Source organism: Pithys albifrons, chromosome 7, assembly GCF_047495875.1.
Source record: "Pithys albifrons albifrons isolate INPA30051 chromosome 7, PitAlb_v1, whole genome shotgun sequence".
Lineage (NCBI taxonomy): Eukaryota > Metazoa > Chordata > Aves > Passeriformes > Thamnophilidae > Pithys > Pithys albifrons.
Window position 1 is genome coordinate 32325057 of NC_092464.1, and position 14337 is coordinate 32339393.

At 39.4% G+C, this 14337-nt stretch overlaps 1 protein-coding gene across 3 annotated transcripts in view; it reads right to left on the bottom strand.

The window, feature by feature from the left end:
• The window catches only part of RAPGEF5 (Rap guanine nucleotide exchange factor 5), a 157824-nt gene that overhangs the window by 17587 nt on the left and 125900 nt on the right, over positions 1–14337 (bottom strand). For 2 of the 3 annotated variants that reach the window (XM_071560904.1, XM_071560902.1), the window contains 6 exons: positions 13453–13531; positions 10390–10539; positions 7830–7927; positions 5918–6040; positions 4626–4804; positions 1276–1366 (listed from right to left, as the gene is read on the bottom strand). In XM_071560904.1, coding sequence (XP_071417005.1) covers positions 1276–1366; positions 4626–4804; positions 5918–6040; positions 7830–7927; positions 10390–10539; positions 13453–13531 — 720 coding nt within the window. The remainder of the gene's footprint in view (positions 1–1275; positions 1367–4625; positions 4805–5917; positions 6041–7829; positions 7928–10389; positions 10540–13452; positions 13532–14337) is intronic. The other variant, XM_071560903.1, reaches the window with a different exon arrangement.

Here is a 14337-nt window from a genome sequence, read left to right on the forward strand (position 1 = left end):
GAGAAGCCCACTGGCAGCACATGATCTCCAGAGGTCTCAATACACGGCAAAGTTCTACATTTCTCTGTGCAGGAGAGATCTATACTGTTGTCACTAGGTGCCTTTGATACAATACTTGGTGCCTTCCACTCTCCTACCAAAGCCCAAAGAAACGGGACACAGGCAACCTGTAATAGTAGTCCAGGACAAATGTTCCCTAGAGAGGCATTTTAGAAATATCAGAGACAAGGGGGTTTCTGTATCATCATCCTCAGGTATGTATTTTTCTCTAAAACTTTAACTCTTATTTAAAGTGAGCTCTTCCTTGCCTATTTGAGTCTCTGTAAACAGTCACTGTCCTTGTTTCTTTGTGCATCAAAGCCACAGATAGGCAAGTTATGTTTCTGTATGCATGGTTTCAGCTAATGGGGAAGATTTTTCTCTGGACAGTGTTAAATAGGTTTTTAAGTCTCTAATGTCCATTTAGTTTCAGCTGTTGGTGTTCAAGAGTGTCTTCAAGCCACGAGAACACAGCCCTTCTCTGTCACTTTGTATTACAGATTCGTATTTTTTACATACTGCCCACTTGTGATGTTGGGGGCACGAAGGAGGGATAAAGCTTCACCACATTGCACTCAATTACTCCTTCCCCAGCTTTGGTTCATCAGCAGATACAGTAAGCTTGCAGACACTGGACCCAATATGGACATTAATTAGATGGAAACAAAAAATCTACAATATAAATACCGATCCCAGTGGGACCCTCCTCTAAACACACCCATGACCTGTCCATTAAGGTTAGTTTCTTTAGCAGATAATCTCCGCTTTCCAGTATGCTCATTCATCGCACATTTCCTAACCTTGTTGTTCAAGATGAGCAATTGCAGAAGAACTGACAAAGGAGAATTAAAGCTTTGTTTCTACTTTGTTGGTTTTAATTAAATTATTCCATAATAAAGTATTGCTAATTTGGAGCCACCTTTGTAAGACTTTCTGTTTTGACATCTACTTAAAGTGCTAATTTAATTTATATGACTTATTTTGTTTAATAGGATAAGATCTCCATGCTCTGTTCTTATTTGAAACTCTGGAAGGACACATTTAGGTTTTGGGTTTTTTTAAATAGCTGTGTATGTAAGTTTTCAGTTGACAGAGAATTTTTCCCACTAACACTGACTCCATGCTTGATGTCATCATGAAAAACCAATAATTAGAAGGAAAAGGTAATTCACCAGTTTGCAACCTTTGCACGAAACAGTTTTGATGGCATCTAAAAGGTGTAAAAACGTGTCTTACCTCCCAGGTCTGAGACAGCCGGCTGACAGATGCAGTGTTGAGACCCATAACAATAGCAAAGAATGAATTCAGATTTCTTTGGGCTTTACAGCTGAGGAATAAAAATAAGATTTTTTGTACTCAGAATCAGATAAATGAAATGCACAGGTATCCTAGGTTACTGAGTCTCATTTCAACCCTCAGCACTAACATACAATCATCTTCCACATAACGAACTCATTAAATGTCCTCTCATAACCACCTGCAGTCTAGCTGATGGGGTCTCTAAGAAGTTTTTTAGAAAACGTTCTACTGTCTCATCAACCCTGTTGTTGGCAGGTTATTTTTTCCCATTGCTGTCAAAAGTAATTTTCCCTTTTCAATGTTCAAGTTACTCCCAGCTGTCCTTTACCATACAGAATAATTCCTTGACCTCTATTCTGTTGTATAATAAATATTTTCATTTCCTTTTTCATCCTTTCTGTAAATTCTACATCATTGGTTCCTTCAATTTCTCTTTGTGGTCGTGACCTGCAATCTGATTTTCCATATTGCTATTATCTTTCATTGAATTCTTTGTAATTTATTTTAACTTAGGTGTTTCCTTCTTTCCTTCACCGCCTTTTCATGTAGTGAGACAGTGGGGAGGGAAGGAGAAACATAATTACTGTTTTGGCTCTAAGTCCTCACATCATTCTCTTATGCAAGCATAAAACAAACAGCAAATTATTTATTTGAAACAGTATCACATTTTGTCCTTTTAATTTGTCATCTATTATCACCCAAGGACCTCTGTCAGGGTACTGTTTTTTACAATCATGCATTTATTTCTTCAGCTCAGTATTAGCATTCCATAGCTGAATTACTCAGCATCTATCTAAATTAAATCGTATCCTACTGTTGTTTTCACATGCAACTAGGCTTCTCAGGTAATTCTTTCTTTTTTCTACCCTTCAATGTATTTGCAATCCCTCATCATTTTTATTGTCTGAAAATCTGATTAATGTTCAATTTACATATCCCTATAAACTAGTTGAGTCCAGTACTGGTTACAATACAAGTTCCTATGTAATTTGCTTGATGCCTCTATTCTTTGACATTTTACTATATACAATTAGACCATGCTTATTTCATTTTCTAGTCCATCAGTAAACTTGAAATCCTGGAATATTGAGTCCTTTCCAAACAAAAAGATTTCCCTTTCTCGTGCAGATTTTTCAAGACCACTATAAATACACTTGTGCATTTGTGTGTGAGAGAGAGAATCCTCTCTTATGATAACTTTAAGTACGAATGAATCCACTGTCTTTACTGGGATTTATCATGGGAAAAGTACAAGCCAAGGCCTTAGCCTGGAAAATTGCCAGCACTTGTTACAAGTTTTATAAAGCCTGCTCTTATCACTGTGTACTATCTTGAGATGCTGTATTTCTCACTTCACTTCAGCCATCTTAAAGTTAATCCTAACTTTGTTGCTTAGACTCCTTTTATCATTAAAGTCAAGCAGTTCCCAAAGGCAATTAATTTCAAAACAAGGAACATGTCCAGTGCAGCCGCATTAACTGTGTGTTGGGTGGGCCCACTTCTCACAGCAAGCTGTAGAGAGAAGGTATGTCTTTTCCAGTGAGCCACTGCTTGGGAGCAAGAAGGCTGCTGTTGTAATCTGTTTATTCTGACCGTATATTGACTTGTTTCTATAACTCCTCAGGATATTAATTTCTAATAACATGATAATTAATTTTCTTAATTGAATCACTTGTTTTCTCTTTTAGACTACTCATCAACAGAAGCATATGCATTTGTGTTTCAAAAACTTTGTATTCCTTTAATGTATTGACACGCTTATGTAAAACCCTTCCATTTTCTTCAGGCATTCCTGAACACTGGAGCACACAGACACGGAACATGAAATCTTAGTCCTGGTGCTTTCCTGACAGGAGGAAAGTCATAGACAAAGATTCCTGACTAAATCTCTGAGCAGAGAATAAGGAGCAGCCAGAGCTGTTCACAGCTCCCTACCTCTCTGCCTGAAGCTATAAACAAGACAGCATGGTTGCTTGGCTTGTACCTGACCAGGAGAGTTCTGTGCTTAGCACACTATCCTTCCACCCTAATTGTTCCTCTTTCATCAACTCTTCCAGAACTGACATGATAATGTGTTATTTTAGAAAGCAACTTTTCTGATTAAAAAAAAAAAAGGGCACGAAAACTATACATGCTACAATGATGGGTGCTTCTGCAATGGACAGAGACCCTGTCTACCATTTACTGACCACTGTATTTAGTATCCATAACTTCAGCTTTTCACACAACAGAATGGAATCAATTCAAATAGAGCAACATTTTAGTCTGGTGAAAAATATATCCTTATTCATGTGGACAGACGAAATTTTTCCTGGGATGCAAACTAATGCTACTGTGGTGCAAGGAAGGCACAGAGAACAAACCGATTTTTTATGTAACTGGACCAAACTTGGCGATTGATATGGCAGAAAATAAACATATTACTGGATACCATACAACCTGCAAACTAAATCAGATCACATTCATGAGTTACACTAGATTAGATTAGAAGAATTAATTTCTCTGAAGGCACTGCTTCAGCAGAGGACAGACCTTTGTATGTAAGTGTCCTGTAAATTAAATCAAACCAGTCGATGAAGGGAACAAATTGTACATTTTCCATGATCATGCATATTCAAGAATTGCAGAAGACCAACAAGTGGTGTGAGAGGTGAGGAGAATGGTTGCACATATTTAAATTGCACCATTTCCTTGGTTACCAAGATAAGAGTGGTTACAGAGAAAAGAACTCTCAGTGAATAGTATGTATCTGTATGCTGTTTCAAGGCATAGAATAAATGCCAGTACTATTTTGTACTGTGGAAGAACAGACTGTCAAATCTAACAAATGAAGAAACCCACCCCTCCAACAAATAAATGTATTCCAGAGAAGATGACAAGGGGCAACAACTTTCCTCTATAGACATAGGGCTTTTGAATTGGTAACAGCGTTTTGGTTTCAGGTAGTTTTTGGTAACTGATTGTTTTGGTGCTCAGATAGTTCTGTTGAATGGTCCTGAGTTCATGTCAGCTAAGAGAGGAGCTATCTCTGCACCACCAGGGATGTTGCAGTTGGCACTGCAGATACAGCAACTAAACTGCAGGGGACGATTTGAGCAGCATATACTCTACCATGTCTAGTGTTGTTCAGTCCTGTTGTTATTTATGGACTGTTTTATCTAGGTATGCTTTCTACACTATCAAAACACAGGATGACAAATTAGTTTTCTTTCACTGCGTTTGCACCTCCTCCTTCCCAAATAAGGTCCCTGAATTCAAGGATTTTTTTTGGAATTTTAATAACTTACTGGGCAGCAATCTTGATGAACTTTTTGACTAGCTGTACACGCTTGCAGAGCTGGCTACAGAGGAGTATCTCGGTGGCAACCCAAAGCTGGACCTCATTACATCTTTGAAGCAGAAGACTGAGATTCTCAGTGTTTTCAGCACTGCCCTGTCTGCTGAACGTGAAGTATATCAGCTCTTGCTGGAAGACATTGACAGCATTATTAGGGATATAAAAACAATTTATGTAAATGTAAATATAAATGAAATATAAACTATTTAGAAGTATGTTTTTGAAACAAGATCTGATAACAAATTACTATTTTTTCATTATCCATGAGCCAATCACAAATGACTCAGGTTTGGCTTAGCAAAGTCTAGAGACTTATTACAGCAAGTGGACTGCAAGTCCTGCAAGACATGCTTTTCCTTTAAGACTTCCTGCAGTTCCACTTCTGGCTACAGCCAGGTATAAGACATAAACAATGTCTTTCTGTAATTTATCACTTCTGTTCCAGTATGAAAAAGCAACTGTTATCAGACCACTGCAGAATCTGAAAAAATTCCATTCCAACTTCTTTCTAAATTAGTCAATTTTTCATCAACACAGGTGGAGGGTCTTAATTTCTGTGCAAAAATACATCAAACTTGGTTCCAATCTTAAAATGTCTAACCTGAAATGGAAGATCAAGAAAAGCATCTGATGAGAAGCAAGGGAATTTCTAATTCACTTTCTCAGAAAGCCTGCATGCTTTTCAGTGAATGATATTTTCAAGTGACATTTTTTACTGTTAACTATGTATTTTATTCAGCAGCTCACACTAGAACCTATCAATGTCATTGAAACAACTCAATGGGCCATGAAGTGGGACATTATCCCATTTAGGAAACTCTGTCCAGTATTTTTCATCTCAATGAAGCCTAACAGGAACAGTAATGTGACCATTTAAATTGCTGAAACTGTGAATTCTTTTGTGGATAAAGTGACATCAAAGACAACTATTTATGGAGCCCTGTATGTACTGAAACCCTATGAAGTGCATAAGACATTTTGCATATGCAAGATATTCAGATAGGCAGCTTTTAGAAAATAATCATGGTCTTTTACTCTCTTGAGGCAAATCTCACTAAAATTCTTCAGGTATACCAGTGAACATAGGAGATGTCCCAGAACAGGAACGTTATAAACCCTTGACAATTTTTTTCAGTATCAAGGATAGCAACACCTCTCTTGGACCTGCCACCACTATTGAGAGCTACCAAATCATGTTGTCATGACAGTAATATGCCAGGAAGTGGATGAGGTGCTTCTTACCTCATGAATTGCATTGAAGAGGCTCCAGTCAAAATTGGTTAGTTCTAAGGCAAGATCCCAGGTGTTGATTCCCAAAATCCTCACAGACCTTTGTTGCAATTCCTCATTTTCAGCAAATGGATTCTAAAAGAATAGCCAAGACAAAAAAAATCCTCAGGAAATGCCAAAAGGAAATGCCATTGTTCTGCAATGAAATTGCTATTGGACTAAGGTACCAGACAGAGCCGAATAAGTCATCTTCTCTACGTGCACAGTGAGAGGGTTTTTTTTCACTGATCAAAATCAAGGAGCTATAACCTATTTAATAAAGAGCTTGAAATGGGAAATGGGTCAATAGGATCAATGATTCACTATTGAAGAGGAAAGCTCTTGCCCTCTCTTCTCTCTCTTTCTCTAAACCTTGAATATAAAACACTGACCAAGCAGACAGCATAATGAAAATAAAGTCCCTGAAACCATCAGAAAATAAAATCTAAATTGAGACATCAGGAAATTTTCAAATTATAAGATAAAAGAATCATTCTGCAAACACATCTGATTTATAATAAATACACACAACTTGCACTCCAATCCACCTTGAAAAATAACATAAATTCATACATTTCATGACTAATCTACCCCAAATATAATAATAAAAAATAAAAACACTGTGTGTCCTGATTCATAAAAGTTACTTAGTATATTACTGTGGAGTGCAGTGGTACTAGTGGTGTTCAGGGTCACTTGACATTTCCATTATTAGCTTGGATTTTCAAAGTTTTGCATTTCCCTGGGGTTTTTAACCTCATCAGGCTGAAACTTGGCACATGAACCATCTGCCAAGATGAAAGATTATTCTTATTGGTTAAGCCATTACTTTTGGTGCCGCAATTCTGACAGTTACAGCAAGTTTTGCCCTTTTTATTACGTAACTAATGAAACTAGGTTGGCTGTCACCTGTCTGCACTGGAAACCTTTCCTTAATATTCACATTTTCAGAAGTGGCTTGAATGCCAGTGATAATGGGGATGACAGATTACAATGACAGTGGAACATCAGCTCTTCGGGGCCTATTGATCCAATAAAATGTAAATAGGCATTTCTCATCCCGAGGATGAATGCACAGATCCTAGAGGTACTGACAACACGTAAAAGTCAGTTGCGATAGTTTTTGCTCTTTCCTGGAAACATCTCCATAATTAGCAGAAAACTATTGAAAGAGTAATTCTCTGCGAGCCTGACTGTGTCTGCCTCATTGGGGTTTTGGGAAATCATGGCGGGAGAGAGTTTGCAATCCCAGTTTCTGAAGGCAGAGGGAAAGACGAGAGGGACCTGATTCCTTTCTACCTGCTCCCCTCCCAAGTCCCAGTAAGATGATGGAGACACAGACAGACAGAAGGAAGGGAAGAGGACATACCACCAGCGATATGCCAGCTAGAGACTGACCGCATGGCTGCCACAACACTGAGTCTCACTGATACCCAGTAATTTTGGAGGAACTCATGTGGCATCTGTTTCTGCATGTAATTCCACGGACTTTGCCCACCACTTTGTATGATTATGTACCAGCCACTTTAAGGGTTACAGAGGCATAAGGCAGGATGTGGGGTAAAAGTCACAATAGCCCTGAATAACCCTCATCCCATCCATTTCTGTACAAACACAGGTCAGCTTTTCCAGGATGATTAGACTGAAAGATTTAAGCTGTATAGAAGCTTTGGTCTATGTGAAATTGATGAACAAATTCCATTACAGTTCAGTCAAATAACTGCTGTTAATGACAATTGTTTTTAGGTACAGAGCAGCTCAGTAAGCTTTACTAAGGAAGCAAGTAATAAATTCTGTATTGAAAAAGCCCTCTGAGAGGAATATTAAGTTCATAATTTGGAGTCAGACAAATAAAAAATGGGAAGCATACAATATTGATCCTTACCAAAGAATCAGTTAGATCTTTTCGGTAGACAAACATACGACTGGATGACTCCAAAGATTTTGAGATAGCCAGGTCATTTGGTTGTAGTTCATGTTTTTCTGTACAAACAGCAAGCAAAACAGAAGTTTCAGAACACAAGTAAAATCTGTATGTGAAAAAAGGTACAATTATATTTGTAAAGCCACATCAACTTCTTAGAGGGTAGCATCATCAAATTCAGTCCTAGTGGGGATCCATCCTCTACCCTGTTCAGGCACAATAAAGGCAAGATGTCTCTGATGGACTAGAGCACAAAAACTTTCTGTTTCTTCTTTCAACCTGCACTTCACATAGCATGGAACAGAAAGAAACACTTAAATCATCTAGTTTAACCTCCTGTGTCTTGTAGAACATTTCAATGCAAGCCATTGTATCTACTGTAAATGTAGTGATTTTTGTTAAAGTGTCTCAGCCTTCAGAGACTCAGCTGTTGTATGTCACTGGCAGACAAAACCAGTGGTGGAGGTGTCAGCAGTAGCCACAGTTCTTCAACAGGAGAAGAACTTTAAAGGACCCCAACACCATTAAATTCATCCCATGGAACGGAGCTGAAGAGCCCTTTATAACAGCATTTACAGAAATTTTTCTAGACCCAGAGTAATTAATATTAGTAATCCTCTGCAGACCTGACACATAGTAGGCCCAAAAACATTACAAATATGTTGACAGCTACCTTGGACTTTGCACTGTCCATGAGAGAGCAGTAGGACTAGCAGGAGTCTGAGAGCCAAACATAATTTCAGAGAGTTTGCCCTCTTATCCATGTGCACATTGATATACAGATAAATTTATGCTGAATTATCATTATGTTTTTTCAAGGTAATTTTCAATAAAGAGCTTGCTCTATCCATTACTATAGTACCAAAAAAAAAAGAGTTCTCCAATGTTCACTCTGCTGCCCCTCCAAGTGCATGGAAGACAAGAGTTCTGAGTCACGCAAATAGAAAAAAAAAAAAAGAAAAGGAAAACTGAAAAAAAAGGCACGTTGGTGTTTATTACAGCACAGGAGTCACAATGCATTAGAAGAAAGATAATGATATTTTTGTATTTCAAATTATTTCAGGCAACGTGATAAATAAATTTTAGGGGTTACAATGGTCATGAACAAATGACGGTCTAACTGTGCTTGCATTTGAATTATTGTTTCTTATTAAACAGCCAAGCGGTAACCACTTCTATTCCATGACTTTTTTGGAAAGCAACGTGGTCTAAAGATAATAGTGTGTTTCGTTATTTGTCAATAGTTGGTTTTCTTTAGCTAAGCAAGCAGTTAGCACCAGATTTATTTCTATCAGAGCAAAACTTGCCCTGCTCTTGAACAGGAGAGCAAGACCTGAAAACCAACAGTTTTCAGTGATACTGTTTTCAGTTTTTCGTGATCAGTGATACTGCGGTGCTGTGAAATGCACTGGAAGCAAGTCTGGGCACATATGGAGGGTAAAATAGTATACACGGAAATGATATAGCTTGCCTGGCCAGGACACCTATGTAATGCTCCTATATGGCTGCTCCATGACCAGGCTCTCAAGAGCCAGAGCAGGCCACTGTGTCCCTGCCACCCACACCAGTGCCCGTAAAAATATGGTTATTTAATTGAGCTCAGCATGGAGGAGAAAAATGTGACCTTCCACTTCCCAGCTGAACAAATAAATAGGATAATTCAGCATTTGAGTGTATTTCATTTAACTAGACTGACAAAGAAGTAACAGTGCTGTAATTCTAAAGTTACATCCTTTGTCTCAGGGGATCAACATCAGCTAATGCTGGATAAGAATATGGCCAGGATACTTTACACTTTTAATCCTTTTTGTAGATAGAGCCTCACATTTCTATGCACCAAGTTAAACTGCTTCTGAAAGACACCACACTGAGAAAACAATATGACCTAAGAGATCGAGACCTGACAAACAGCAAAGAAAATCTTGGGGGTTTGTCTGGTCTCTATTACCAGCCCATGATCAGTGTAGTCTTCCTTAAAAAAGAAAATAAGCCCTTCTGTTCAACTAACACTAAAATAGGAAAAATATGCCAGTTGTAAGGAGGACTGCTTACAAAATATTGCTGAGATTGCTCTCAGCATCTCAACTATGCAAATACATGTCTTACTCCTTTCTGCTGGATAATATTTGTTATCCATGCTGCAAATGAGGAAACAGCCATGCATATAGTATTTGTTATTCCCTTCTACATTTTTAAAGCAAACTATGCCTCATCGCCTTCAAAATTAATTTAAATTCCAAAGTAGGAGATTCATCTGTGGAGAAAAAATAAAACCTTACAATACTGCTGGAGACAGAGTTCTTTATACTCCATTCCCAGCCAGGAGATGTGTATCCCACGGTACCCAAGAATGAGCTGTTGCCATGGAAACAACTCTCTGGGAAGGAGCTCCTCATTGTTCCTCATGGTCATCCAGCTGTGGGCCAATACAGGAACAGCTGCATCCTTGCAATAGAAAACGTCAGCCCTCCTTTACATGATGCACTTAAAGTAAATAATCAGATGAAGGCAAGTTATTTACCACCAGAGAATGTGACAGTCACCAGTGCCAACTCCTCCTCTGGATACTGGATCTTTTCTGCCACAATCTTCAGTATCTCCTGAGCTGAAGTGGATACTTGAGCTTTCACACTGACATAGGAGTGCTCCGTTATATACACACGGCAGAAAACTGCACAAAGGAAGAAAGACATACTCAGCAGTAAGCAGAGACACCTGAACCGACTGCCCTTCCTGCACCCTGACACACAGGGGCATGTATGTAACTAAGCATAAATATCACCATCTTTGCCCTTCCCACCTCCTCTCCCTGGGAAATGAGAAAGACAAGCAAATGAAAGACAGACTACCACTGCAATACCTATTTAAGACCTCCTACCATGAGGATTTGTCACAGACAACCTCCACCACTGCCTATCTTCATTGTAAACTCTGCTGCCACCATCTTTTCTCCCTTCCTTTTAGGTTCAGATAAATAACTGTCCTTTAAGTATATTTCATATCTGCTGCAGAAATTATTTTTGACCTCCTCTTTCACCTGGAATAGGAGGCTTAGCAAGAACAGTGCTCCCAGGTATTCAGCCACTCCTGATAGCTTATCTGTCTAGACATCTAAACTACTTGCATTGCCAGAGTATTTTAGTAGCAGCAGAGGCTGCCCAAATGACAATGCAATTAATTCTGACAATTTTCATTTACTTGCAGCACATGCCAAAGGGACTGGTTTGGAGAAATTCCCTGGGCTCCTCACTTCCACTGAGGTCCATGAGTTGGTGCAGCTCTGGGAGGGAGATTCCCAGCAGTATCAGAGTGGTCAGCTCAGCTAGTATTTTTTTCTGCTACAAAAAGGGATGTACAATCTCTCTGCTTGACAGAATTTTATTTTGCCAAATTTGCCATAGCTAGTTCTTTGAAATAAAGCTGCCATACTTAAAGGGGAAGAAACAGAGTTGCAGACTTGCTTAAATATTTCAAAAATTACAACATCTGCTAATCAGAATCGTCACAGCTCTTGGTTTCTTACTCACTCCAGTGCTTAATTAAACTTTCTATTTCCTTCTACTCTAGCACTTATTATGGACAGCCTGCTACCATGCCAGGATAGGACAATTTTTCTTCTCCAGAAATACTGTATTTTTTAAAAATTATTTTTACTGATAGATGTACATAGCAATAACTCTTTGCTTGTCCTACAAATCTTCATGGCTTCAGGGCACTTTCATTAATGGAGACCATGCCCAAAGCAGTTAAGAACTCTATTCTCAACAACATTTTTTTTTCTGTTGTAGTAAAACAAAAATGAAGATGAGAATGAAGGAGGAACTTAACATTGAGCCTTGGGGAAGAAAAGTCATTTGATTTTATAATTCTCTTTTAGCCTGTCTCTGCTGACAGACAGTAAATCAGATACTCATCCTATGGCAGAATCTCTCCTCAGAAAGGATACAACTCATGGTGACACAGACATCCAATTGCACCTTAAATTACTAGGTAAAAAATAAATTTTAAAAAAATCGGACAGGAATATTTGGACTCCATATGTAGAGTGAGACACAATTTGCTTACAGTGAAGTTGTTTGAAATGCCCTTCTCTCTGTCATTTGCAAAGGGAAGATGACAGCAATGTTAATTTATAAAAGGGCTATTGATCTATCCTTTCTTTAACACTGAACTAAATCAACCCACAGCTCAGGTCGTCAAGCACAACCACCATAATGATTCTCCCCCTCACACCTTTCCAAAGTCCTGTCTGTGGTATCTATTGGGATGGACCACAACACCTTTTTCAGGAGCCTGCGCTGTTCCTCTGCAAGAAGGAGGGATTGTGAATGGAAGTGGCCATGCCCTGCAAGCTGTCCTGGTAATGATTTCATTAGGGAATAAGATGCCACTGGTCAGGTGACATGGTGCAGCTTGGACAGACCCATCCTCCACAAGCACCATCGGTCAGACAGCACTTCACCACACAGGTCAGATGTCCATCCTCAGCACCTATCTCTCCCTCCTACAGCTTCACACTGGCTATTTAGTTTCTTCAATCCCATCACAGTCCATCATTCATGTTCTCAAGGACTGATACAAAAGCAATTTACCCCAGTCATAACTGGCCTTATTGGGTCCTGCCTTTCTTGTTCCCACAATCAGGCTGTCTGTCCCCTCTCTGGTGCACCTCTACACTTTCCTTACCAATCACACACAAGCTGTGTCCAATCTTTTAAGAAGAATGACTGTGGGGATCCTGATCCAGAAATAACATTTTTAGAAGCAGCCTTGATAACATAAACCTTAAAACCCCCTATATTTTTAGCACAAAAAGAGGATTATCTATCAGCAGCACGTACTGTGCAGAAAGACTTGTCATTGAAGGAGCTCAGTTTTTATTCTGTCACAAATGAGCACTAAAAATACACAGACTTCAAGTGAATTGATAGAGTTTTGTTCCCAGTAAGAAACAAAGATATACTGTCAAAGGATGAGACTGCCAGGTAGGAGGTCCTTCTGCCTATTCCATGTTCGTGTACACAGTGTTCTACTCTCTGCCTTCTTTCTCATACAGGCATTACAGGAGAGTGACAGCCTTACCGCATTATAGTATAAGTAGTGATGAAGGGAAGTGGCTGACATTGAAGTGAAGTGGCACCTCGCACTCCAAGTAGAAATGTTTTCAGGGAGAGAAGGAACTAAGGCATGTTCCCAGAGTTAGCAGATCCTGGCCCATTTTATGTGACAGGCTTACACGTTCACCTTTCACAACCAAGATAAAGGTCAAGAGACCGAGAGCATGAAATGGAGCAGAAATAACGCCTGGACGGGCTGCCAGCACGCCTGGGAGGCACACAGCTCTGTGACAGGGGTTCTGAAGGAATTGGACAGAGCAAAACCTCCTTGAGATACTGCAGCACTGTTGAACTGTTGCAAAGCAAGAGGTGGCAAGGTAAACCTACACAGCCGAATATTTAATCTTTTGTGTCCCTAAGGTCCAATTCAAAAGCTGTATGTCAGTTAAAGAATATTTACATTGAAGCACCCGAGAAACAGTTTCATAGGTTTTGAGTTTGTTCCTCACTTTTTCATTTATACTCACTCTCTTCTGTTTCATTCACGGTTCCTCTGTGCTGCAGCCAGTTCTCCTTCACACTGAACTGGTGGAAAAAGGTTTTATTCTGTGAGGGAGTGGGAAGGAAAGAAAGAAAGAAAAAACCACAACTGTGACTTTTTGCATCCCTGCCCTTTACAAAGCAGTCATTCACAGATTACAGCATTCAATCTATGTCTGGCCAAAAGGTTTCTGTATAGGAAATCCACCCACCTTTTCTTGGACCAGTAAATTGGGAGTTCCCTTACTAAACAATGACCAAGTTGGAGATTTTGGAGGAAGCAGGACATGCCAAGGCTAAACAGCCTACATGATTCAAGATTTTCTGTAGTCATGTTCAGAGCCTGTTTTTTATACACTTACTCATATATGTTTCCCATGTACCAACCAGCCTACTTAGCAATTTCACTACAATCTCATGTTCTGCCTTCCACATTTTCACAGTAACATTTTAATCTGATGAGCACAGCAATTCACCCCTGAGCAGTCTGTACGCCAGCTTTCCCGGGCTGCATCTTCTTCCTCCAGTGAAATAGACAGACTCATGTTCCTCTCTTTTTCTCTGTCCCTGTCACAACAAATCCATCCTTTGCTCTGTTTACTTGACATCTATGTCAATAGGTGTGTGCCAATGCCTGTGGTCAGCATGGTTTGCTGAGGTTGCTATATGTCTCTAGCTCAGTGGGGACACACCACCTCAGGACCTCTCCTGAATTTTGACATCTCAAAGCATCTTGTTAAGATGCTAATACTGTCACAGCCACTGCAGGTTAGTTCACATAGCTGATATCCAGGATGGACTGACAGTAAAAAACGTTCCTTAAGCAGCACTGCAGGTCTAACCTCACTGATGTGTCCTATCATGTTTTTGGC